Here is a 27,404-nt window from a genome sequence, read left to right as displayed (position 1 = left end):
AACAGACACTGTCTCACTGGAGTCTTACCAAAAGTGGTGTTAATCATTTTATTAGTTTATTTACAGTGGTAAGAACAAGCTGTGGAAGAAGTATGCAGTCTGGAAGGCAAAAGACCTAAATCGAATTCCACATTAACCACTCAGTAAGCCGCTTCAACTCCTAGACCTCGGTTTATTTAACCAAAAGGAAATGGACTAGTCTTTTCCCCTCAACAACCAACTGGCACATTCTTACAGTCTTTTATGCGCACCGCCCCCCACCTCTCCCGTCTTCAGGGATGGGCGTGGCTTAATTCCTCTATTTTTTTCCTCTGAATTCCAAGGTAGAGTTCTATTAATTTGTTAATCGGAAAAATATTTTGGGCTAACTATATCTATGGTCTCTTTTTTCAGATGATTATCTTACCATATATCAAGAATTTTAGAACCACTAGCTTTATTCACTTAAAGTGGATTTGTGAATTCGCCAAATTTTCCATAAAGTAGTTCAAGAAAGGCAGTTAAAGTGGTGAAGATCATAATCAACTATCTTCAATTACGGTAAATTCAGAAGTAAAGGAAAGGCAGTGAAAATAAGGTTTAACAGATCAAGAACCAGGCAATTACTTAGGTTAAAACAAAAACTACAGGAAAAGACTCTATGTCTGTAAGTGTCCTACAAATCTATGCTTATTTTAAAAAGAAATTACCCTTAAATTCATTAAGGCGCATTCATGGGGAAGCATCACCAGATTATTTTAAGGTACTTTCCACCACCAACATTTGATTGTTTATAGTATGGATTATCTCCCCAAACCTGGAACCATTTCCTTAAGCATTCTTCTCTCTCCTCATTGAGCACTTTACCTTCTACTTCTATGTTTTACTTTTATCTAGTTCTACAAGCAGACCTCTTATCATCTACGTTTTTCTTCCACTATTTACTATAAAAGAAATGCTTAGCTCTCCAGTACATTTGAAAAGGTATGACTTGCTCTTAATTAGAATTAGAAAAGACAAAAATAAAATGGAAAAGAACAAAAGTGAGCACTATAATATTCCCTAGTAACTATTATTCCAGAGTTGTCTTTTTCCCTTACAATTGATCTTTCCTTGGAAAATGCAGGAATAGCAAAGAAGGCATTTTTATTTGTCTGCCATTTAAAATTCCTGTGCTCCATTAGTTTATAATCTAGAGTTGATGGTGTGTATTTATATTTCTGATTTGGTCCAACAATCATTCGCTGTGACATATTTACACAAACTTTTAAAAAAAAATTCATACCTGAACTCCTTTTAGTGTTTGATTTAGTGTATCAATAAAGTTCTGAATTTCATCATTTTTATTTGCCAGAGTTGAAATGATTCTTTGTAGAGCTTCCTAGGATTAAAAAGAAATTAAACATTATGACATTTTAATAAGAGAATTATAAAGTTCATTAATCACAATTCTCTAAACAAATCCTTATGGAAGAGTTTGTTACATAATAAAAGGAGTAATGTAAAGCTTCTCGTTATTCAAAAGTTCCAAAGGCCTATAATTAAAAAGATGGAATATGTATGTTCTTTGTTTTAAAACTTCTTATTAATACACAACTTAATCACAATCATACTTTTCATATTGAAGATTATCAAAATTATTTAGTATCAATATTATTATTTTAGGTCATAAAGCTGTGGCAAAAGAATAGAACCAAATCTTTAAACATTGAAAAAATAATGGAAATTTCTATACAACACCAGGATATGAGAAATAAAAGCAAAGAGACATTGAAATTTGATTTTATTTATTTATAAAAATAAAAAAACATATTTTAGAAATATGAAAGTAGATATTAAATGTGCACCTAAAATTACAACATTCATTGCAATATTTACAAATACTGTAGAAGCATAATAAATAAGGTAAGTAATCTTAGGAGCAAGTACTTTCGACTTTTTGATAATGCTTCCTATTTAAATAAAACACTTGGTCATTTAATTTTCTCACATACTCTAGTTTGGTGCTATTCAATAAAATTTTCTGCTACAACAGAAATGTCCTATATATGTGCTGTCCAATATGATAGTCACTAGCCACATGAAGCTAATGAGGAAAAGAACAACTGAAGAACTAAAATTATTTTTTAACTTTAATTTCATTGTTTATAGACATGTGTACTGGACAACACAGGTCTAGTTGTTTAATAACTCTCTCTGGGTACTAAAAGCAAAACCCAAAAACGAGGTACTCGTATTCTCAGTAAAAATCAAATGCAAGTACTTTTACTTTATAATTTTCCCAGACACACAAGCCTATATCTGTAAGCACCCACGAGTGTAAATATTTTAATAATTTCTTGTGAGAATTTATGTGGTAAAGATCTCCACAAAATATAATCCAATAAATATTTATAAAAAGCTATAAATAAAAAGCTCAGGAAATAACCTGATAAAGGGATAACATTTTATATAAATGTTCATAAAGCTATTATAGTAGTGAAAAATTAAAAATAATTACAACAGTTCTCATTTAATTCTCACAACAACCCTTGGAGATAAGTAGGTACTATCATCCCTGGGGTGCCACCTACGGCTCTCTGCTGTATTCACTTGCCTATACTGTACCTTCCCATCCTCACCACTGGTATTATTTTACTACAATAACAAAATGAAGTTATGCTATGAAAGAAGCCTCACGCCAAGAGTTACCTGTTTACTCTGTAGGTGTTCCCCCCAGAAACAGGTGTAACAAGACTCTGAAGTTATAATGCAGGAACTTTCTATTCTCAGAACCAGTGGCAGAAAACCATTATATCTAGGTTTATATGTTACTCTGCATCTGAGGGCATCAATAACCAAGTGGTCATAATTAAAGAAACACTTTGATGTATGGGTTTCCCACCAGCATCTACTCAGACCAAGAGATTTCTGATTCAAATTAAGTTCTGCACTAGTATTCCAGAGAGTTGAGATTTACAAACCTAGAACCACTGCAAATATCACTAACAATCGACAACTTCAAGGGGTCAAACTATTATGATAACCATTTCAGTTAATATTAACTAAGCACTTTCTATGTGTCAGGCATGCTAAGCTACGAAAAAGGGAATATCTTTTTCATCTTCACAACAGATTTTTTTAAAAATTGTTATTAGTCTTTGCATTTTATGGTTGAAGAAAGGGAAGGTTAAATAAATAAGTTAAGAAATATTCTTAGATCACAAAGCTATCAAGTGGTAGTCACAATTCAAAGACAGGAAGCTGCAAGCCTGTACATTTATAGCAGTCTGGGCTGCTCATATTGCTGGGGACAGTACAAAACAATCATATGGTTCTTAAAACCAGAGCAAAGGAATCAATGAAACCAGCATGTAGAATTCCTGGAAAATGTCCTAATGCCCCAAGAATGATGACATTTGCATCACTCTACACCATATACCTCTCCTTAGATTTTGCTAACAAGAGTTGAAATTCAGAAAGCTCTATCCAGCTGTAAGCTAGCTAACCAGAATCTTACCAGTTGACCATAGCTATAGCAACACAAACAAGAGTACTGTGCTCAGATGTGATGCAAGAAAGTGAAAAAAGAATTATATATTGTCAAAGAGTTCAGGAGTCTGATGATCTTAAAAAGCTAATAACTAGGAGAAAGTCATCCCTCTCTAACAGAGAAACACTTCAGAACACCACCTGTTATACAGATGCAACTAGGGTGATCCACAGGAAAAAAAAAATCTAACAAGAGACCTGGTAGGAACACTGCCTTCCCACCCTGAGCCCAGCTGTAAGATGTCAGGGCAGAGAGGAGGTACATTCCCATCCAGGATTTAAGGAAATACAGTGTGTCAGAGGCTGAAGAAGTCTTATCCATGTGTGACTTTTGTACTCGCTGTTCCATTTAGTAAAGTCTAGGAAGCTCACGTTTAGCCAAGGAAACCAGAGGTCCCACCATCTAGTTAAGAAAAGGTGAGAGGGAATGGAGACGGGGTATCGAGTCTCAGGTACTGCTGATAGCAGCATAAACTGACATAATCCTTGTGAAGGGCAACTTGGTAATACACACAAAAGGATTTGTTAAAATATATACACATTAATTCACTAATTCTATTTCTACTAATTTATTCTAAGTAAATAAGAGTATAAGTTGAGATTTGCCTACACAAATGTTCATCTCAATGTTATTTATAACATTAAAAGGTTGAGACTAACATAAATGTACAACAAAAGGGTACTGATTAAAAATCAAGTAATATAACAATACAGAAGAATTCTGTTGAATCATTAAAAGTGGTATAGAATATTAACATGGTAAAAGATTCATAATTTATTAAGTGAAAGGCAAATTATAAAGCATATTACACAGCATGACGCCATAGTTTTTAAGTTTCTATATATTAAAAAAAGACTGGAATTTAAGACATACAAATGTTAAAAGATGTTATCTCTAGGTAGAAGGATTATGGATGATTTTTATTTTCATTTATCTATGTTTTCTATTTTCCTACAATAAATTCGTATTATTTATATTTATAATGTAACAAAAGTACACAGGCTAGCTGTGCAAACATTTTATTATAAATTAGTTCAAAATATAATTAGCTATCAATCAATAAGTATCAATAACTGAGACCAGATACTACCAGAACCTTGTGCCTAAGAAGTGCCAACTGAGGATATAAAACATATAAAAAGAAAATGGAGACAAAATCCACTAACTTCAAAATATTGTCCGCCCTAGGCTGGAATATCTATCACTAAAGGAAACATTCAAAGTGTTTGCTGCATGAAAAATCCTGTTTACATTCAGCTAGGCATTTGCAAAGAAGCACTGTTACAATTGGGGAGAAGAAAACGGTAAAGTCCACTTCACTATACTTCTAATTTCTTAAATTGCCAAGTTCAACAAGAAATGAAGATATCTGTATTTAAATATAGTGATCATGAGTATGTCAGTATGGTCCTTTAAAGAGGGTAGGGTACCTACCTTGTGCCTGGTACATTATCCCGGATCACTTTGATCCATTCCACAGGAATGTTTGCAATTGTGCTTACCTACGGAGTATAAAATCCCACTATGCCTTCCTGTTCACAGCTCTATTTTAGAAAGCTAAGGCCCTCCCCCAATAAAGAAAAAGAGCTGGAGAGAGGGCAAATAGCAGCAAGAAAGATCAAATTCCTGGTTTTCATCTAAATCATATTCTATACTTTCTATGAACTATTTTCACTAGCCTTAACTAGTTTCTTTTAAAGAACTACTTTACAGAGGTTTATTCCAGTTAACATTTTAAGTTTTAATTACTTTAATCATACCACCATTTAAATGTAAAGGATTCAGGCAAGAAAGGTGGTAATGAAAAAAAAGCTTGGATGGTGAAGAAAGACCTGGTTTGACTCGACTACCACTTGCTAGCTGTGTGACACTGAACCAACCTGAGTTTCATTTTCCATATCTGTGCAATAGATATAAGAGTTGTTGTGAGACTTTAAAGCAGTCTAACACAATACTGGATGCCAAACAATACTCAATTTTCATTTCTCTTTCCCTTCCTCAAGAAAAAAATTTATTTATTTATTTATTTATTTGTTTGTTTATTTAGACTAGGAGTACTTTTGGAACATTAGACAGCTGGTAGCTTACCTGGATATGATGGAGGTTTTTAACTGCTAGAGTACAATATGAGGGCAAATTCCAGAGTAAAGGAGGAAACTGGGATTAGGAAGCTAAGTGTAAACATGCTACGTGCTACAAGCTGTCATGCTTTAAATTCCCCCTACTCAGTTCAATCTTCCCACTCTAGGTTTGTCCAGTCTTACATAGTCAAGCCTTGTCTGACTGTCACTAACCCTTCCAAGTAGTAGAAAGTAAAGAATACACAGGAAAAAATGGGAGAAAGCAAACAATTGACAATGTATGCTCTTGGAGACATCCTCCCTCTGGGATCCCTTACCCCTTCCTCTCCAACTTTGTTTCTATAGTACCCTTTCCTAGAAACAGCAACCCCTATGAATGTGAATGATGTCCTGTACAAAAATTTAACCTAAACTATCAAAGTCTAAGCACCAAGATTCTAGAAAGGTGCAAATGTCTTACTTATTTCAATGGCTTCTTTGAATATACACATTTCACCAAGTGAAAAAAACCTTTGGGATTTTATCTTAAAACCACTTAAGGATATCATCAAAAGGTGTGAGTATCAAACAAAGCTACCTATCCATAACACATCCTGTTCACAAAAGTGTCCCAGAAACTTGATATAAACAAAATCCCTGTTTATTTCTAGGAGATAATACTGTGGTTTTCTGCATCCAAGAGTATGCCTTACATACCCAAGGCAATTATGTTTTCTTCCTCTACTCAAACAGAGCATCTGTTAACAAAGCACTGAAGTCCGAGTTATTTTCACACACAAAAAAGCAGCTGGTCAAGCTAACCCATTTGCTGCCTAGCCACCATCACGCTTCTGTAAGACTGTCCAGTTTACTTAACCTCTATTGTCAGATTGCATGAGTCAGAACTTCCAATCCTCTTTCAATTAGGATTTAACAACTCTTCTTTGGCATCACCATTTGAAATCACTTATTACAGATATAAAAACAGAAAATATACTTTAAAACTTAAGGAAGAAGGTATAAAACAGACTAGATTAGAAAAAGTTATTCAAATTACCAACAAAAAAGTTATTTTAAAGTTGAGATTATGAAATTAAAAATAATAGCTAACAGGTAATACTCATGTATGCTAGGCACTGAGTGATTTCTAAAAATAAACATGATCTTCAAAATAACCCTTTGGGGCAAGCACAATATTATCTCTATTTTATAGATAACGAAACAGAGACACATAGCAAATTACCCAAGCTAACTGAGCTCATAAATAGGACTGAAGACCTGGCTCCAAAGCCATCTCCCTTAATAGTTTAAAGCTCAAATCCCAATGCCTTACACGCAGGTGTATATTCAAGGCATCTTTACCCTTTGCCACTTACAATATCTAACCATTTTCCTTACACTAAGGTACCATCCCTGCTACTATTTTCATTGTAACATTCTATAATAGGAAAGAAAACTCATGCCAGAGGTAGTCTTATTTAAAAGAAATAAATATCCAGTTTAGTTCATTATTAGTTGAGATATATAATTGGTTCTGCAGTAATTCATGATTATAATTCATGTTTATAAACATAAACACCAGATACTCATTTTAAGCCATAAAACAAAAGGTTTTTAAATTAGAAATATTATTTGATACCATCGATGAAATTTAACATTTTCTAATACTGAGAAGTTGATTCTCAAAGTTATCACAAATAAGCTACATTAATACCAGTTAAGAAAGAATAGCTATTTCTTTGTTACCTCTGGGGAAACTGCACATGGTACCTATCACTACTAAAATACATCACTTGGAACAAGACCAAGTAAGTTCACATCTTAGCTTTATGGCTAGTGATAGGACCTTACAGGAGTCACAACCTCCATAAGTTCTCTTTAAAGTAAAAGATCATGTACGATCCATATTAAAATACTTTTAAAAATTATATTTTACAGCAGATACAGTATTTTAGTACTTATTCTTTGTAAACTTTAAAAATGCCATTTTCACATTTACATGATTTTTACTATAACTTTAAGAAATATTTACTCCCACTGCATAGATGAGGAAATAAATTAATTACAGTTAAGTGATTTGCTCCATATCACTGAACCAGTAAATAGCAGAATGGAGCCCAAATCTCTGGACTCCAAGTCTTTGCCCTTCTATCTGCCCTGAAGCAATATCCGTTCAGGTATCATATGACTTCTTCCAAAAAAGTTAAATAAGCTGTGAAGTTTTACAAATTTAGGCAAAGATGTTTTAAATGTATATTCAAAATACACAAAATGTAGTTTTTTAATGTCTTACTAGTAGTCACAGAAATAAAAATTGAGTATACCCGAATGAGTTTCAAGATGCATGAAAACACTGAAATCAAACGCATTTCATTAAATACTATAATAATTACGGCATTGCTCCACTATTCTCTCATGCCCACAGTGCTCAAGGTGAATCCAGGCAAAATTATATAAAACATTGTTCTAGTAAGTCTTTCCAGTGCTTTCTATCTAATAATAGAAAATAATGGCCTCTTGGATATGCCCTTGATTTTCCCTACTACATTATTAATAACACTTGTGTTTCCTTACTGTACTATATTTCAATTACTATAATCTAACAGAATAGGGTGGTTGATTTCTTCATAGGGATTATCGCTGAATATTAATAACTCGCTTCTAATTGTATTCAAAACATAGGCTATGTTCTCTAAATCGTTTTATTATTATTTTTTAATTGAAAAGGCTAGTTCTGTATATCCTTTCCTTAACTTGTTCGGAAAGTATAAAACATGCCACAACTTACCACTAAGGTAACTGTGACTAGCCACACACACTAGGCAGAGGGGTGGGCCCGCTGCCCTGACAAGTCTAAGTCGTCTCTCTCAATTCAACCAGCACTAAATACTAAGACCTTCTTAAGAACAAGTCACGGGTGGAGCGGGGTGGGGAGGAAGGTCGGGGTACTAAGGAGATTTGGTTCCCGACCTAAGAAAGCATGTATTATACCAAGAGTCCTAGGAGAAGACAGGGCCAAGGAAAGAGCATCAGCTTCGGCGCCAGCAGGTAGACCCATGTGCACTGGTTTCCTCATCTGCTGAGAAGGAACAAACTCCTCTCTAGCATGCTGAGAGGCTGCGAGAATCAAAGGGGGGCTAGTGCGCTGCAGAAAATGATTAAGAAACAGGGACGCCTCACTCGTTCCCCCAAGAGCCCGGGCCCAGGACCAAGTGCAGGGCAGAGGCCAGCCTGGGTCACCGGGCGCGGTTCCTGCAGCCCGAAGGGCGCCACTTCTCTCCCTCCGGGGAGAAGGACCCAGCGGCCTCGCCCTCCGCGGCCGCGGCGACCCGGGCGGCGGGCCCCGCCTGCTCCGCGAGCCCGCGACCCACCGCCCACCCGGCCGAGGGGCCCCGCCCACCCACCGCCGGGGCTCGACGGGCCCGCGCCCTCCTCCCCGCTTACTTTCTGGGAGTCCATGGCCAGGGGCTAAGTCCGCTGGGCCCGAAGCCGCGTCGAAGAACCGTGTGCTGAGGCGGAGAGAAGCCGGACACTCCGAGACCGCTAGCCGCGGTCGCCTCAGCTCGGTCTGCACCCGCGCCTCCGGCCCCGCCCGGTCCGCGCCCAGCCAGCGCGCGCGCCGTCGTCGCGCCACGGTTGCCAGGGTGAAAGGACGGCCCGCAGCAGGGAGGGAGCGAGGAGTGCCTCGCGCATGCGCGCTGCCGCCGAACGGGACGCGGCGCGGGTGTGGGGTTCCCAGAGGCTGTAGCAGGGGGTAAGGAGTGCGCGCCCCTTGGCTCCGCAAGTCCTTGGAAAGGAGCCTCTCTCCTTTCTTCCCCCAGCCTCCTTCCTCCAGCGCGCGCGATCGCTGCAGGCCTTAGAATGGACCACTGGGCATCCAGCGGCCGGGCCCATGGGGAAGGCACAGGAAGGAAAGCTCTGGCCCTGGGGATAGATCAGCCTCCTCTCCGTCCGTCCTGCACTCATCTGAAGCCACATTGGCGATGGAGGAGCAGCCAGGTTACCCGAGGCCCAGCTGTCCAGTGAGAAAGAAAGGGGATGTAATATGGCAGTCCTGGAGGAATGTGGGCGGAAATGTGGGTAGACCTTTCCCAGAGAGTTCCCCTGAGCACCTTGCTATTTGTGATTTTGAGCAAGCCACTCTTCCTGAGCCTTTTTCATCTTAGATAAAATAAGAGAAATAATGCCGACGTCGCAGACCAGTGTAAGGATTAAATAACGTATTTGAAGGGCCCAGTACATAGTTAATACTTAGTACATTGTAGTTTTGGTAGGGAGCTAGAACCTGCTCAGTCTGGAATGAGGGGACTGCAGACTGTAGAAACCTTGGGAAGGTAGGCTTGAAAATGTTTTTAAGTAGACAGTTCTCATCCTCCATTTCGATGACTCTGGAGAGACTCGGAAAAGTTCAACTGGACAATCGCTTAATATGAATGAAGATAAGGAAACTATATATTGAGTACCTATTAGATACTGTTCTACAAATTGAGAATTCAACAGTGACAAGGCCCAGCTCTCTTGCAGAGCTTACAATATAGTATGGGATGCTGACCGAAAAATTAATTAATTAAATACACACACACACACACACACACACACACACACACACACACACACACACGAGCTATAAAGAAAAATTGCATGGTGAATGGACTCAGAATTGTCAGGATTCATTCTCCACAGGAAGGTCAGGGAAGGCCTCTCTCAGAAGTGACCTGAGTGAAGATAGAGAATAAGCATACAAAGATCTGAGGAAGGACATTCTAGACAGAAGGAAGGACAAATACAAAGGCCCTAAGAGGGCATGAGCTTTATGTTTAAGAAACAGCATTTACCCTACAAAGCTGTAATTACCTCTATACATGGGTCTCCCTGACTACACTGTGATTTCCTTGAGGGCCTGCCGTCTAGTATGCACTCAACAAATCCTTTTTTAACTAGACAGACACGAGAGATGGGGCGAAAATCACAAAAGGGAAACCAGAAACTTGGCTCAGGCTGGGTGGGTAGTGCTTGAAGGCCAGGGTCCAGGGAGGGTGTATGAGCACAATTTTGCTCCCGGAGCTGAAAATGGTAATGGCATGCAGTCCTGCAGATAGATGCTCCCTTTCTTGGTACCAAGGGAAAGGGGCCTCCTATCTAAGCTGTCCCAATTCCCTGAGCAGTAACAGCAGCAAGGCACCCAGCCACCAGCCCACTGCTGCAGCCATGAAGGCCATTCTCTGCCCTGCGCACACACTGCAGCTGAGTCAGTTTCCCATGAGGGAGAAATGAGCCTAGGAATTGGAGAACATCAGAGGTCAAACCAACTGACTGTGAGCTCCCCAGTTTTGGTCCTGCCTGCCACTGTGGGACCCACGACCAAGGAGAAGAAACAGCATTTAGTGCTGTCTTCAGTTCTCCTGCTGCAAGGACATCATCTCACTATCGTCAGAGGGCAACTCCTGGGCACTTTATGACTGATGGGCATAACCACAGGAAGCGGCAGAAAGAAGCTTAGAAGACAGTGAGTCGCAGCTGAAATATGATCACCAGATTCTGTCACAGGCCACAATCCCAGGAGCTCACTCCTGGCTGCTTGCCTCCTCCCTCCCCTGTTCTTTCCCGGCAGACCAGCCAGGAGCCTGCAGCTTTTGAGAGAGCTCTACCCCATTTGACTTCTGCCCTCTGCAGATCTCTGTCTCTGTGGCCAGTCTGGCTCCCCTGTCCAGCTCAGTGGGGCCTTCTGCTCCCTCGCGTTCCCACCCGAGAACAGCTAGTCTCTTCTGGCTGTGACCTCTCTCCCCCAGCCCATACAGGCTCTCCTGCCACAGTCACTCACCTAGCTGGAGTGACTCACTATGTCTGTACCCCCAACCCACTCCTGTTGCTTCTGGCTTATGGGCAAGTCCTTTGCCTTTTCACAGCCAAGTCAGTTTAGAAATTTTCAAAAGTAGCTTTTCTAATAAAGTAAAGCTGCTGTTCTCAAATGTAATCCCAAGACCAACTGCATCAGCAGCACCTGGTAACTTGTTAGAAGTGCACATTCTCAGACTTCATCCCCAGATCTACTAAATCAGAAACTCTGGGAATGGGGTCTAGTAATGTGTTGTAATAAGTCTCCAGGTTATTCTAACACATACTAAAGCTTAAGAACCATTGAACTAGGAGAAAGCACACTTTACATTTTTCGAAAAGGAATAAAAGAAATTAGGGAAGAATAAAAACAGATGACATTTCACCTCTTAGGTTTTTGATTCTGGAATAAGTTAGGATAACCTCAAGGTTGGCACTGTTGATATAAAGTATCTGGCAAAATTGTCTCTTCCAGAACAAGGTTCCCTGTCCTCTTACCAAGCATTGCCTGCAGCCCTGAGTTCCCTCGTGAATTCTGGGATCCCCCATTTCTGGGGAGAGAAATTCCTTCCCTTAAGTGTTGCCAGCAGTCTTCCCCTCTGGGAGTTGGTATAGGGCCATGGGCCTGGAGTCAATGTCTGAATTTAAACCCTGACACTGCTGCTCATCAGCTGTGTAGCCTTCAGTGAGTATTTACCCTCGATAAGCCTCAATTTCCTCATGTATAACATAGCGATCATAATAGTAATTCCCAGTTAGGGTTGTTGTGAGGATTAGAGGAGATTACATATGCAAAACGCCTGGTTTAGGAAGCATTTAACAAATGATGGCTATTACTATCATTATTTCCCTATATATCATATCCTTCTGTGCCACCGTTGTATGGCTTTCTCCCTCTCAGTCTTTAGGGCCATAGAAGCCTTATTCTCACCCCTAACTTCCCCTTTCACTGTTATACTTGGCTTTTTTGAAGCACAATCACTGCTCGGATGCTGCTCTCTGTTGAAGCCCCAAATCTTCTCCTGTTGTTCCCTGTTAGTATCTGGCCTGAGTCTTAGCATGCACCACCTACCCCCAGGAAAAACCTGAGCTTCTCTAAGCCTCAGTTTCTTCAGCTATGTAATAGGCATCATAACAGTACCACCTACAAGGAGTGCTGAGTAGATCAAATGAGATAATTCATGTTAAATGTTTAGCACAGTATCTGGCATGTAATAAGCATTCAAAAACTATTAGCTGTTATCATCTCTTCCCAACCACAGAAACCTAGCTAATTCTTTTTTTTTTTCCTGCCCCCTTCTGACTAAAAATAAACTCACCCCGAAGCCCTGGAATCTTTTAGAACTCAGAGTACTAATTTACGATCTTAGGAACTCGTTATAGACATTTAAGTTCTCAAAGCAAGGAAAAGATGGTTCTGTTCTGCTGTGAGTTGGCGCATATGGGGTGGTCTATCTCCACACTTGGAGAGTTCTCGGCAAAATGGGAAGCAGTCAGTGCACACAAACCTGACAAAGGGCCTGGAAACCGTGTGAGAAAAGACACAGTTAAAGCACCTGTGAAGATTTAGCCTGGAGAGGGAAAATCTCAGGGAGGACATTATCATTTACTTCACATCTCTCTAGGGCTCTGGTGTGGAAGAGGGAGCTGACTTGTTTGCTAGCTTCCCACAAGTAGATTTAGACCTAATTGATGGAAGCTACAGGAAAATAGATTTCTCTTCAACAAAAGTCCAACTTTCTAACAGAGCCATACAGAACTGGAATGGGCTTTGTTTGGTAGTGAGGTCCCCATCAATGGTGGTATCCAAGCAGAGGCTGGCATTTGCTTAGCAGAGCTGCCCTAGGGGAATCAGGTACTGGGTAGCTGGCAACAATAATTTTTAACACCTTTCTGAACACCAAAGTTCTATCATTCTTCAAACCAGAGGCCAATAACTATTCATTCTCTTTCTGACTCAGCTTTGCAATTGTACTCACTTCTGGAATGTGCTCTCAATCTCTTCCCCCCAACCTCACTCTCTCTTACATGATCCATTGCAAGAGACCCACTCCTTCCTGGGAGAGGGCATGAGAGGGGCAGTTAACTAAACTGTAGCCATTGTGATGTTACCATGTCATGATACTTTCTCCATGTGTGATGACCTGTTTATGCTGGGCAATGGGGACACTGAGATGAGTGAGGTCTGGAAGACACAAGTGTTTCCATCACATCCTGCCGGATTGAGACTGGGTGATTGAGACTAGGGAGTTAAAGGGCCATAGTAAATTGACTGCACTGCTATTTCATTGGCTAAGCACCCAATCTCTGATTGCAGACCGAATTCAAATACCAAGTCTATCACTTACCAGTTATGTTGCCTTAACCTCTCTGTACCTCAATTTTCTTATTTGTACAATGAAAGTATTAACAGTACCCACTTGAAAGGGTTGTCATGAAGATAAATGAGAATGTATGTAAAGTGCTTAGAATAATGCCTGACATATAGAAAGTATGCAACATATGTTAGCTATCTATTATTATTTTCTAAAAGAAATCATTCTCCTGAGTACAGCACCAGGAAACAATAGTGTCTCTGAGCGCTTTGGTGCTGCAATGCTATTGTTGTTAGGTTCAGAGGGTACTATGTCAGCAGTTCCTAGGAAAAGAAGTCTCTTGAGATCCATCCCACGTTTTCAGGGTCAATCTGAACTTTTTCTTAGCAATAGGAGTTTGAAGAGGGAAGGTGACAGGACTTACACTGAAAGGGCAGGACTTAAGGCAAGCAGACAGGAAAGGAAGACAGGACCCCCTAGCAGCCTGAGCGAAGGTGGGAAACAATGAGAACTCCAGGGAATGGATATTGATGAAAAAACAAAAACAAAAACAAAAACAAATGGAAATAGCACCCTTCAATGCCCAAATACCAGGGAAGCATTAGGAAAACTTTGGAACATATAAAACAGGGGTCCCCAGTATCCGGGCCACAGACTGGTAGGAACCAGGCTGCACGGCAGGAGGTGAGCAGTGGGCAAGTGAGCGAAGCTTCATCTGTATTTGCAGCCGCTCCCCAGCGCTAGCATCACCGCCTCAGCTCCACTTCAGATCATCAGGCACTAGATTCTCATAGGAGCACCAGTCCCTGGTGTCAAAAAATTTGGGGACCACTGATATAAAAGAAATATTCGGCAGCCATGAAAAATTATCTTTATGAAAAATACATAGCAATGTGAGAGAAAGCTTATGATATTACAATTTAAAAATGAAACAAAACCTTAGAAACTTTTTTTCTAAATACAATTGGATAATGTCTACTGTAGAAAAGTAACTAATACACTGATGAAGTTTTGTCTGTAAGGCAAAGTGGCATCATAAGTAAAAGCTCAGCCTAGTTTTCTGTTATCAAATCCACCACCTACAAATATTATGGTTACTTCTCTGCTTACATAAAAGGGAATCAAAGACAAGTAAATTGGCATGACTTTCTCATGGTTAAACAAAACAGAGGAGGTAGAGAGAGAGATTAGTAGGGGTCAGATTAGTAGAGGTCTCTAAATGCCAGGCTGGTGCTGGGATTCTAGCATATGGTAAGAGGGAAGCCACTTACAAGTTTATGAGCTAAGAGTTATTTTAGGAAACTTGATTTGGCAGGAGGAAAAGGAAGGAATGAGTGGGGATGAGCCTGGGATGAGGCGTTGGCTGGCGACACAGAGGCCCAGAACTCTCTCTCTGCTACAACCTGTCCCTTAACCTTCCCCGGTTAGATACCTACAGGCCCCTACTCCCAACCCCACTCCACCATCACAGCCCCCATTAGAAAGAAGACAGTGATTATCTCAGCCTTACAAATCTTTTAGTAGTTTTCCAGTCAAATGGAAACAAATAATAATTTGGCCTTATTGAAAAACTATTGGCTTTCTTCCTATGTCATCCCAAACAGGGGGCAGCAAACTTTTTCTGGAAAGGCCCAGAGAGTCAATAATTTAGGCTTTGAAGGCCATATGGTCTCTGTCACAACTACAACTCTGCTATTGTAGAGAGAAAGCAGCCATATATAGACAATACATAAAAGATTGGGTTCCATAAAACTTTATTTACAAAAATAGTTTGGGGGCTGGATTTGACTCACAGGCCACAGTTAATCAGTCTCTGATCTAAAGGAACATTGTGTTATTTTTCTTAGAAAATAATTCTGTGATTCTTCAATGCTTCTAAAGCCTCGTTGATCTTCCCTCTCAGACACTTCCCAAATACCGCCTCCCCACCTCTAATTATGAAAGAAAGACCAGTGATGATATGATGGGCTAATTATCTCTGGAGCAGTGATAGACAAAGCAGCGTGTTAAAGTGGAGGGACTTTGGATTTATACCTAGATTTGAGCCCTGACTCTGCCAGCTGTGTGATCTTACACATTGTGCACAACCTCTCTGAGCCTCCCTTTGTGCCAGGGCCAAAGGAGATAATAGGCACAACTTCACAGAATTTTTGTGAGGATTAGTGTTTGTAAGGCACCCAGCCTAATGACTGGCATGGAACAGGAACTCAATAAATAGTTATTAACCCACATTAGCTCTATAAATAGCAGTCAGACAGGACAGACCCAGCCTGAATGAAGAGAATTCCATTGTGATTCCAGCCTTCAGGCCAGTCCTGAGAAGCAGCAGGGATCACTTTAACATACATGAGGCTGGATAAGAAGGCAACACTAAGTTTGAAGACACTGCTGCAGGACAGATTTGTATCAAGTGCCTCTGATTAATTATTTATTAGGCAGCCCCACTGTACCAAATCCACTTGGCTGTTGGTGGTTTGGGAACATGGTCGCACGCTTTCATTGAAGTAATAAGATCCTGCTCTTCATCCACAGGCTCAACAGCTGGTGAGTGGGAGAGCCTTGTATAAACAGCCTCCTCTGAGTTCATTCTTCCGGGCTCATGGGACCAGTCACCTTTTCTTCAACTGAAAAATAAACACATCGAGAAAATGAATGCTTCACTCCTAGGGGAATACGACATAATGAGAAGCAATCAATAACAAAAAATAGCATGGGATCATCTTTAGAGAAGACACTGTGAAATATAAGAAGGCTAAACATACACACAGATTAACAGACAAGAAAGATAACTAAGTGTCTGGGTTCAAATCCCTTTAGTCGTTGTGGGCAAGTTATTTAACTTCTGTGCCTGCATTTCCCCATGTATAAAATGAAGATAATCATGGTATGTTCCTTTAAGGTGCTTGGGAGAATTAAATACATTAATAAATATAAAATGCTTAGAACAGTGCCTGACACATAATTATGAATTCTGGATTAGTGTTTGCCATTATTGGTGTCAGTATTATTCTTTGACAAAAGCGTTTTTAGAGTAGCTTAACAACCAAGTCAAACAAACACTTAATGAATCAAATTCAAAATTAATATGAAAAATCTGATTCTATGGTACTCTCAAAGACCCAAACCTGAAGTTCAAATGAAACTAGATTTTTCATCCTTGTGACTCAGCAGTGGAACAGGTCAGACCAGGATAATGGATATTTCCATAGTTCTCTTCAATTCAAGAAAGAGATGGAGTAAATGTCTCAAAGCTGACAACTATACTGTGGTTTGTAAAATGCTATTCTAAGTCTTAGGAGGTACACATTGAAGTTGTTAGGATTAAAGGGCCATGCTCTGTGCAACTTGTTCTCAGATAGTTCAAAAATATTAGATGTACATACATTCATATATATTCATACCCATATACACACAGATCATATATATGTGTATACACACACACAGAGAAATGTTTAATAATAAGTGTAACAAGAGTCTAAGTTTTTCCGTGTAGTATTCTTATTCTTACAGCTTTTTTGTAAGTTTGAAATCATTTCCAAATAAAAAGTTAAAAAAAAAAACATTAAGATGGGTTAAAAGTCACAAAGAAGCATTTTCTCAAGTTTGACTGTCAAACGAACATGGGGCCACTGCAGGGCATGAAAAGGTAACAAGACAGAGTCCTGAGAAGATGCCAGGAGAGTCTGGACTTGGAACAAGGGTATATAAAGTAGTTCTTTATTCAAATACCTAATGGAGCGGGGTAAGATCACCTGATACACCCATCTTCACCATAGGCTTTGCTTGTCCCCAGGTGCCTAAAACAGGTTGTATGTGACACTAAGGATAACATTGCTTGATACCTTTGCCATAAGTTTAATTTTAGGGTTTTAGAATTGAGACTTTCATTCACATGCCCATTATTGCCTTTTTGCTGACCCCTCTGCTTCAATGTCTCCCCAACTTCAATCCATTTTGCAAACCACTTATAGAATAAATCCCTAAATTGTTTCTTTCACTACATCAGTTCCTTGCTCAAGAAATTACAATTCGTATTTTCCACAACACTTTTTCTAAACTTTCCTGTCTAATTAATTCCTGTCTAATTAATGTTTTATGATTTTACATATTTTGCCTTAACAGTTTCAACTTTCATGGTTAGAATCCATGATTAGACTGATAACTGATAAAGGTAGATGCTTGGTTAGTCATGTGGCCTGAATGCTAGGCATATGCCAAAGTGTGATTTGTCTAAGACTGAGATAAAAGTTCTTTCCTCCAATTTTTTTATTTAAATAAACTTTTAAATTTGAGAATAGTTTTAGGTTTACAGAAAAGTTTGCAAAGATAATACAGAAAGGTCCCACACACCCCACATCTAGTTTCCTCTATTGTTAACATCTTTCATCACTAGAGTACATTTGTCAAAATTAATGAACCCACATTACACGTAGTTATTAACTAAACTCCATAGTTTATTCAGATTTCATTTATTTCCCCTAACGTTCTTTTCTATCCTAGGATTCCATCCAGAAGACCACATTACATTTAGCTTTCCTCTTATTTTTAAAATTTAAAGTACTATTTAAAAAGTCAAATGTAATTAAAGTGTTTAGTCTCCATTCCCCTCAATAGAAAGAAGTTATCTGCATAACAAAAACCCTTCCTGTTCTCTTACCTGCCCCAAAGATGTCCCGGCCCCAAATAATCCTTTCTTTTCATTTGTTAATAACTTCCTTGCCTCACTCTTCTTCCTCTAAAAACCTTCCCTTTCATACAACTCCTAAGGGTGCCTTTCTAGTTGCTAAGATGGGGTGCTGCTCGATTAATGAATTGTTTAATAAAGCCAATTAGATCTTCTAATTTTCTTGGTTGAATTTTATTTTTTAATATCCTTGTCAGAGAATACCCCTCGAGTTGTCTGCTGGAGATGAGAAAGGGCAGTTGCCTGACTTCACAGAATAGATGATAGTGTCTGACAAACTTAATTTAAAAATATACCTTAAAAATTTTAATTATAACGAGTACAATGAAATGCACAAATCTTAAGCATACATGGCTAATGAATTTTTACACATGTATGTACCCATGTGACATCATTCAGATTGACATATAGATTATTCCCAGCACCCAAGACTCCCTCACTCCCCCTTCTCAGCCAAAGCACTCCCTAGCGTATCCACTACTCTCATCTCTTTTACTATAGATTAGTTGTGCCTTTTCTTAAACTTGATTTAAATGGAATTACACTGTGTGTACTCATTTGTTCAACATTATATCTGTGATTTTATTCATGTCATTTTGAGTTAGCTATAATTCACTTTTTTTCCAGTTCTGTGTAGTATGCCATTGTATGAATATACCACAGTTTATTATGTTTCCAGTTTTTCAGCTCTTAACAAACAAGCCTTCCATGAACATCACTGGACATATCTTTCGGTTCACGTATGCATGCATTTCTGTTGAGTACATACTCAGGAGTGGACTTGCTGGATCTTAGGACATATATTTATTTTTAGCTTTAACAATACAGCCAAACGAGTTTCTAGTGTGCTTGTTCTGATTTATTTTCCCATGAGCAGTGTATGAGAGCTCCAGTTGCTCTACAATCTAGCCAACACCTTGTATTTTAGCCATTCTGGTGGTTGGGTAGTAGTATTTCATTATGATTTTAATATACATGCCCCTGACGACTAAAGATATTAAGATCTCTTATGGCGAGAACGATTCTGAGACCCACGGAGCCAATTGAGATTAATTATGAGCCTTTATTAGCCGGCCGGCGACTGACTCTTTACCATGCAGGGCTAGAGGAGATCAGCCCCCAGCTTTCAGAGCAGGCAGCTGATAAAGCTCAAGACCATATCCTGGTGGTCCCCTGAACAAGCCAGCAGATTACAGAAGTGGAAGTTGGCTTTTAGCATATCTTTGCCCAGAACAACACCCTTAATTAACAAGTAAATGGATTACAGAAGCAGACATTGGCCATCTACATATTTTATACAATACACTTCCTAAACCACACACAAGCAAGTAGGACAACTTCTGATATCTAAAGATATTTCTTTCCTATAGCTGACTTAGCTAGTTGGCTCACTTGAAAATTTTCCACCCTTAACAGATCATTTTATATGCTCGTTGGGCATCTCACCACTCTCTTTTGTGAAGTGCCTATTCGAATCTTTTACCAACCTGCATTGTCTGTCTTTGACATTCTTAAAGATTTGCAGAAGCTTTTCATGAATTTTGGATGAGTCCTTTATCAAATAGGTTTTGCAAATACCATTTTTCCAGTCTGTGGCTTGCGTTTTCTTTCTTTTAATGGTGTCTTTTGATGAACAGAGTTCTTGATTTTCATAACGTCAAATGGAAGCCTCAATTTTAAGCAACTTAAAAAGAATAATTTCATTTAAAAGTCTGCGCTATTTTTCTGAGTTCACTGCGATGCACAGTGATAGAACTTGTGCTGAGCAGAAAACCATCTTTGTTCCAAGGTTCAGAGTTATGATTCTTGTTCCAGCTGTCATCAAGATTAAACATTACCAGACACAAGCGATATTGTGCTGCTATAGGATCTCTGGCACCAGAAGAGAGAAAGAGAGGGGTCAATCTTTGGTTGTTCTGGCAGACCATATACATTGCAACAAAGTTTTGGACCCTAAAGACAGATGGACAAAGCTTCCAGGCCCAGAAAATCATTGTCTCTGCCCCTTTTTTTACACATTGCTTGTTAATAATCTGATATTATTTGGGGTAAGTTTTATGTAATCCTATAGACATTTCTCACTTACCTTCCAACAAAGTGGAACAGAAAGACAAGCATTTCTTTTACACACAAATGGTAAGGTTTTATTATCTTAACTGGGAGTGGCCTAACAAATACTTGTCCTACTAGCTAATTATTGATAAAGAGAAGGGCTATAAATCCACTGTTCTCAAACTGGGGCCACCATTCAACTGTTTTTGACCCATAAAAAAAATGATAATTTTCATCTAATCGACTTACTGTTTTTGGTAACTTTGCAAGTAGTTTGTGTCAGAAATATGCCAGAAATAAAAGTCAAAGCTGCTTTACTGTATACAATATAGAGTAAGGGCTCAATACATATTTACCAGGTAAATTTGAGGGTGCTGAGATGGGGCTTCAAATTCTTAAAGCATACTATATGGACTTGAATTTGGGCCTTATTTGGCAACTTGTCCCAAAAGAAACTTTTGGAACTGATCAGAGTTCCACGCTCTTTTTGGGTGCATGTTCTTCTTACCTTCCCTGTGTCAGAGGAGGAGGTCAACCTTCTACCCAGGCCAGGTGATAGGTAAGAAGCATAGCTCAGTGTTCAACTATACTCTAGATACTTGTTAGAGAACAAAATGTACTCATTTCACTCCTGTATTTATCAAAATCTCAGCTAAGATACACAGGCCAATGAAACAGACTTGCAAGTCCAGAAATAAACCCATATATCCATAATCAATTGAGTTTGACCTTGAAAAGAGTGATCGGACTGCTTAATGAGGGAAAGAATAGTCTTTCAACAAAAGGTGATGAGACAACTGGACATTCACAGGCAAAAGAAGAAAGTTGAACACCTACCTCTTACCATGCACAAAATTAACTAAAAATAGATCAAAGACCTAAATGTATGAGCTAAAACTATAAAACTCTCAGAAGAAAAAATAGAGCTGAATCTTAATGGTTCAAATCACATATCTGAGAAAGGTTTAGTATCCAAAATATATGAAGAACTATTACACTCAACAACAAAGACAAACAACCCAATTTAAAAATGGGCAAATGACATGAACAGATATTACTCTTAAGAAGATATATAAATGGCTAATAAAAATATGGAAATGTGCTTAAAATCATTCGTCGTTAGAAAACTGCAAAACAAAACCAAAATGAGATACCACCACATCCACTAGGTTGGCTATAATAAAAAATACAGAAAATAACACATATTGGTGAGGATATGGAGAAATCGGAACCCTCAGACATAGCTGCTGGGAATGTAAAATGGTGCAGCTGCAGTGTAAAACAATTTCGCAGTTCCTCAGAAAGTTAAGCACAGTTACCACGTGGCCTAGCAATTCCACTCCTAGGTATATCCCAAAGATAATTGAAAACATATGTTCATACAAAAACTTGTATACAAATATTCATAGTCTCATCCTTCATAATAGCTAAAAGGTGCAAACAACCATCCATAAACTAATGAATGGATAAACAATATGTGGTATATTATGCAATGGAATATTATTCAGCCACAAAAAGGAGTGAAGTCCTGGTACATACTACAACTTAGTTGAAACTTGAAAACATTTTATGCTAAGTGAAAGAAGCAAGACAAAAAAGTCTATGTATTTAATGATTCCATTTACATGAAATATCCAGAATAGACAAGTCCATACAGAAATAAAGTAGGTTAGTGGTTGCCAGGTGCTAAGAGAGGAGAATAGGCGTTGACTGTTAAAAAGCACCAGGATTCTTTTGGGGACGATAATAATGTTTTGGGGTTAGATTGTAGTCATGGTTGCAGTTTCTGAATACGCTAAAAACCATGAATTGTACACTAAAATGGTAAATTTATGTCATGCGTAATATATCTCAATTAAAAGAGAAAGAAAATTACTGTGAAAAACTTTAGTAAGAAATGATTTAGCCCCACATAATAAGGACTGTAATTAAGGCACGCACACATTAAGAGACACAAAAGAAGATTTAAACAAAATTGAGATAATACCAAGTTCTGCATGGGAAGAAAGATTATTTAAAATTTCTTTCCAAATTAATTTATATATCTAACATGCTCATTAAAATTGCAGAAATCTTTTTGACAGACAACAAATGGTTAATAAGTGATTTTATATGTCAAAGGATAATAAGTGCTGCATAGAAAAATAAAGAATATTAACGGAGACAGGGACTGTGGTGGCGAAGTTACCACTTTACACAAGTAGTTCAAGGCCTCACTAATAAGGTAACATTTGTACTGAGACCTGAAGCATGAGACATGTGGAAGGAAGTACAAAGGCCTGAGATATGCCTGGTTCTACAAAGGGGCCGGGAGGTCCTGTGGCTGGAGCAGAGTGAATGAAGGGAGAGTATTAGGAAATGAATTTGAGAGCAGTAATAGGTGGGCGGGTGGGGTGAATCATGCAGGGACTTTGAATTTTATTCTGAGTGAGACCGCAGGCAAGCCATTGGAGTTTTGAGCAGAGGATTGATGAGAGCTGACTTAGATTTTAAAAGGATGTCTCACTCCTGTGCTGAGAGTAATATGTAGAGGGACAAGACGAGCTGGGAACTTATTGCAATTTTTCGGGCAAGTGATAAAGCGTGGCAGTAGAGGAGGAGGAGAAAAGTGATTGGGTCATGAATCTCTATGGAAAAATGAAGTCCAAACTGCTGACGGATGAGAAGAGTGATCAAGGATCATTTTAGGGTTTTCATTCATAGTGAATGGAAGGTGAGTGTTGCCGTTTACGGAGAAGTGAGTTCGAATTGGGAATAAGTTTCATATGCTTATCAGAAACTCAAGGAGAGATGACAGGTAGGTAATTGGAAAGGCCTAAAGTGAATCTAAATTTCATCTGGAGGAAAAATGGGCAAGAGTTGCTAAGTAAAATTTCAAAATGAAGATTAACGTAGAGAATTTGCCCTTACAGATAAGAAAGTGCAATCTCAAACTACAATACCTAAAACTGGCACAAGAAATCATAGAGATCAATGAAACAAGAGATATATCTTGAAATGGTTCCTAAAAGGCCTCTGCATTTGCAGATTTAAGCGTTGCTGTTTTTCCTATTTGCAATGAAATCTTGGATGATGATTAATCTCTGTGTTGGGAAATGCACCTTTTCCATAAACATCTTTATTGATTTTCCTCAATACACATAATTATTATCAAAAATTTAAAGTAATACAGACAAACTCTACCTTCAAATTCCTCTAATCTTTGACATAATCTGGTTTTCTATCCTTCTAGAGCTTCCAAGGCATGATATGAATTGAGTGCCCTGTTGACATACATCACTTAGCTGCAAGTGAGCCAAGCTAATGTCCATTATAGAGATGTGAATGTAGCTTCATTTTATTTTTTTAATTTCCAGTAATTCATTTAAAGCTTTCTATATTCAAGAACATCAGGATTTATTAAAGCGTGGAATAACTTTATCAATATCATAGTCATAAACATAGTAGCTAATATATACTGTATTGCATGTTTCCTAGGTGATGCACCACATGCTAAATGCCCACATGGACTTTATAATGGAATTCTCCTTACCATCCATCTATCTCCTTACCATCCAAAAAAATAACAGAGCCAGGATCTGAACCCACATGTGACTGACCAAAGTGCAAACTCTTAGCTTCTATGCTTCTTGGAATATTAAGGGTCTTACTGCATATGATAAAACATCTTCACAAATCAATGAAGGAAGGGACAAATTACTAAATAAATTGGTGAAAATTTCTTAAATATTTGATATGGGCCTTACTATATAGTATGTAACAAAATTATTTCCAGCTATTAATAAATATGAAAAAACGAAATAGATAAAACCATTAAAAATAGAACATAAATTATACTTTAATTTAAAAAAAAAGAAATTGAAAAAAGTAGAAGAAAATATATATGTATTTTACTGATTTAGGGTGTTCAGGCAAGAATTTTGAGAAAAAAGGGGAAAATAACACAAAATAAATAATCAATTTGTCTATCATAAACATTTAAATCACTTATTGATAGACTATCACTAACAAATTTAAAAGACAAATTATACAGAATATATTTGCTATAAGTATGACAGAAAAAGTGCTGATATCCCTAATATGTAAAAACCTTTCATCCAACAGTAAGAAAAGCAGTGATAGCTAAATAGCAAAATTGGCAAAGGACATGAATAGATAATTTAAAGAAGACGAAATATAAATGGCTGATAAATTAATGCAAAATATTTAATTCACTAATAAAGAAATGCAAATGAAAACAAAAAGGGATTGTCATATTTTGCCTTTAAGGCTATCAAAGGTGAATGAGAATGTATAATGTTAAGTGAGAAGAACAGAATATAAAAGTTTCCATGTGTAAATATTTATCAACTCTGTGAACATGAGTATATATATGTGAATAAATATTATAAATATAGGTATATAAATCCATAAATCTAGCAGGAAATTCACAAAAATCATAAAAGTAGTTAGTTATTCTGGTTAGAGAGATGTAGCATAGTTTTTCTCTCTTTTCTGGAAATATTTGCTACTTATTTTTAAATGAAAATTTGTTATTTTAATAATCAGGTTAAAACTATAACTTAAAAGAGAGCCTATTAAAAGTTCTTTTTTTTTTTTTTGGTCTAATAAGTCATTTAAGTCCTAGGAATGTGTCTTTAATAATGAACAGAGATACAAAGATTTCAATATAAAGATGAACATTTTAGCATTATTAATAATTCCCTAATTTTGAGGAGAAATTACTGCAGTTAATAATAGGAGAAAGATTGAATAAAATATAGTACATTCAAGTAGAATAATGTTATAAATCTATTAGTTCTCTTTTCAGGGAATTTTTAATAACATGGGGGAAATTCTCATATATTATGTTAAGAGAAAACAGAAGATAGAAAATATTTAACACGTATCTTATTTACTATACCCTTTTCTTTTTAATATCACTTGAATTAGATAGAAAGTAGATTGATGAATACACACACACACACTCATTTATGTATAGTCATTTTATTTATTTATTTGCTCATTTTCCAGTTTATCTATTTAACAATTTCTTTACTGAGATTGGGCTTGAATTCAGACTCTCATAAAAAATAACTGCGACTTTGGGCAAATTGCCAGTCATCCCTTTAGCCGCTGTTTTCTCATCTGTAAAATGAGAAGAACATCTAATCTGCAGGAGTAAATAAGGTAATATATATAAAGACCTAGCACAATGATCTATGCATAAAAGGTTTTCAACAGATATAGGTTGAAAACAATCCAATCAAAAAATGGGCAGAGGACCTGAACAGACACTTCTCCCAAGAAGACATACGAATGGCCAAAAAACATATGAAAAGATGCTCAACATCACTAGCTATTAGAGAAATGCAAATCAAAACCACAACCTGTTAGAATAGCTGTTACCAACAGGACAAGTAATAACAAATGTTGGAGAGGATGCGGAGAAAAAGGAACCCTCATACACTGCTGGTGGGACTGCAAATTGGTGCAGGCACTATGGAAAACAGTATGGAGGTTCTTCAAAAAACTAAGACTTGGTCTACCATATGATCCAGCAATCCCTCTACTGAGTATTTACCCCAAAGACTTGAAAACCCGTATCCAAAAAGATATTTGCACACCGATGTTCATAGCAGCATTATTCACAGTGGCCAGGACATGGAAGCAACCAAAGTGTCCTATCATAGATGATTGATTAAAGAAGCTGTGGCACATATATACAATGTAATATTACTCAGCCATAAGAAGAGACAAAAATACTGCCATTTGCGACAACGTGGATGGACCTCGAGATAATCATGCTAAGCAAAATAAGCCAGACAGAAAAAGTTGAAAACCATGTGATATCACTTATATGTGGGATATAAACCTAAAAGCAACAAATGAACAGGACAAACAAATAGAGACTCATGGACATAGACAATAGATAGACTAGTGGTCACCAGAGGATGGAGAGGGAGGGAATGGAGATAGGGTTAAAGGGGTCAAATATGTGGTGACAGAAAGAAATCTAACTATGGGAGGGGAACACACAATGCAATATATATATGCCTTCCTGTTATATTGTACACCTGAAACTACTGGATTTCGTTAACCAACGTGACCAAAAAATATACAAATGAATAAAAAATAAAAAAAGAAACATAATTTGATATTGTTTATTATTTTTAACAATGGAAAAGATTTAGGAAAAAAGAAGTGGGGAACTGAAAATGCGGACAGAGACTTTCATATTCTACCAGTCAGGGGAATTATTTAACTTACAATTTATAAATAAAAACCATAAAACATATTACATTCTTGGGACTTAAAAAGAATGTAAATGTCAATGAAAACCAAAGATCAAAATATAACTGAGATCAAAATAAAATTATGCAAAAATGTTAGGATTAAGGCAATGCACCCCAGCAAATTCTCCAGTGCTGCTTAATAACTATGATATCGCCACCTTGTGGAACTAGTGATGCATTACATATCCCAGGGACTGGGACTGAAATTTTATTTTGAAGTAATTTATAGAGACAGGCTAAATTACACAAATATTCTTACCTCACCCCCCAAAATCAACATTTAACAAACATGAAATCATACATAAGTTGTTCAAGCACATGATTAATTTAAAAACAAAAATTTTTAATGTAGAAGGTAATATTATAGGAAGTTTGGCAAAAAATCACCATAATTCTATCACTGAAAAGCGATGACATCATTTTGAAATTATTTTTATTATTTCATCCCATTTTCTTTTAATTCCTAAGTTAATATTATATAATTAGCATTTTCCATGCTGCGACATTCTTCACAATGATTTTTCATGGCTGCCTCACATTTTATTGAAGGGATATGCCATACCCTGGCTCAACATTCTCATACTGCAGGACATTTAGACTGCTGCCTAGTAAAATGCCAGTTTACTGTGATAGTTTCTGTACAGGTAGACATGAGTGCATTCATTTAGTTAT

At 37.8% G+C, this 27,404-nt stretch overlaps 2 protein-coding genes across 5 annotated transcripts in view; both read right to left on the bottom strand.

Moving 5' to 3' along the window:
• The window catches only part of FSD1L (fibronectin type III and SPRY domain containing 1 like), a 54,381-nt gene extending 45,160 nt beyond the window's left edge, over positions 1-9,221 (bottom strand). For 3 of the 4 annotated variants that reach the window (XM_039870626.1, XM_039870627.1, XM_039870630.1), the window contains exons 1-2: positions 9,016-9,220; positions 1,265-1,360 (exon numbers count right to left, since the gene is read on the bottom strand). In XM_039870626.1, coding sequence (XP_039726560.1) covers positions 1,265-1,360; positions 9,016-9,030 — 111 coding nt within the window. In that variant the 5' untranslated portion in view covers positions 9,031-9,220. Of the gene's footprint in view, positions 1-1,264; positions 1,361-9,015 lie in introns of all 4 variants that reach the window. The other variant, XM_039870628.1, reaches the window with a different exon arrangement.
• Positions 9,222-15,458: 6,237 nt separating this feature from the next.
• The window catches only part of SLC44A1 (solute carrier family 44 member 1), a 161,308-nt gene continuing 149,362 nt past the window's right edge, over positions 15,459-27,404 (bottom strand). Inside the window, exon 16 of the mRNA XM_039870611.1 lies at positions 15,459-16,345. Within this exon, the coding sequence (XP_039726545.1) occupies positions 16,331-16,345 (15 nt within the window). The 3' untranslated portion in view covers positions 15,459-16,330. The remainder of the gene's footprint in view (positions 16,346-27,404) is intronic.

This window comes from Pteropus medius, unplaced genomic scaffold, assembly GCF_902729225.1.
Source record: "Pteropus medius unplaced genomic scaffold, Ma_sr-lr_union100, whole genome shotgun sequence".
NCBI classification, from domain to species: domain Eukaryota; kingdom Metazoa; phylum Chordata; class Mammalia; order Chiroptera; family Pteropodidae; genus Pteropus; species Pteropus medius.
Note: the sequence above shows the minus strand (reverse complement) of the source record. Positions and strands in the feature narration are given on the sequence as shown.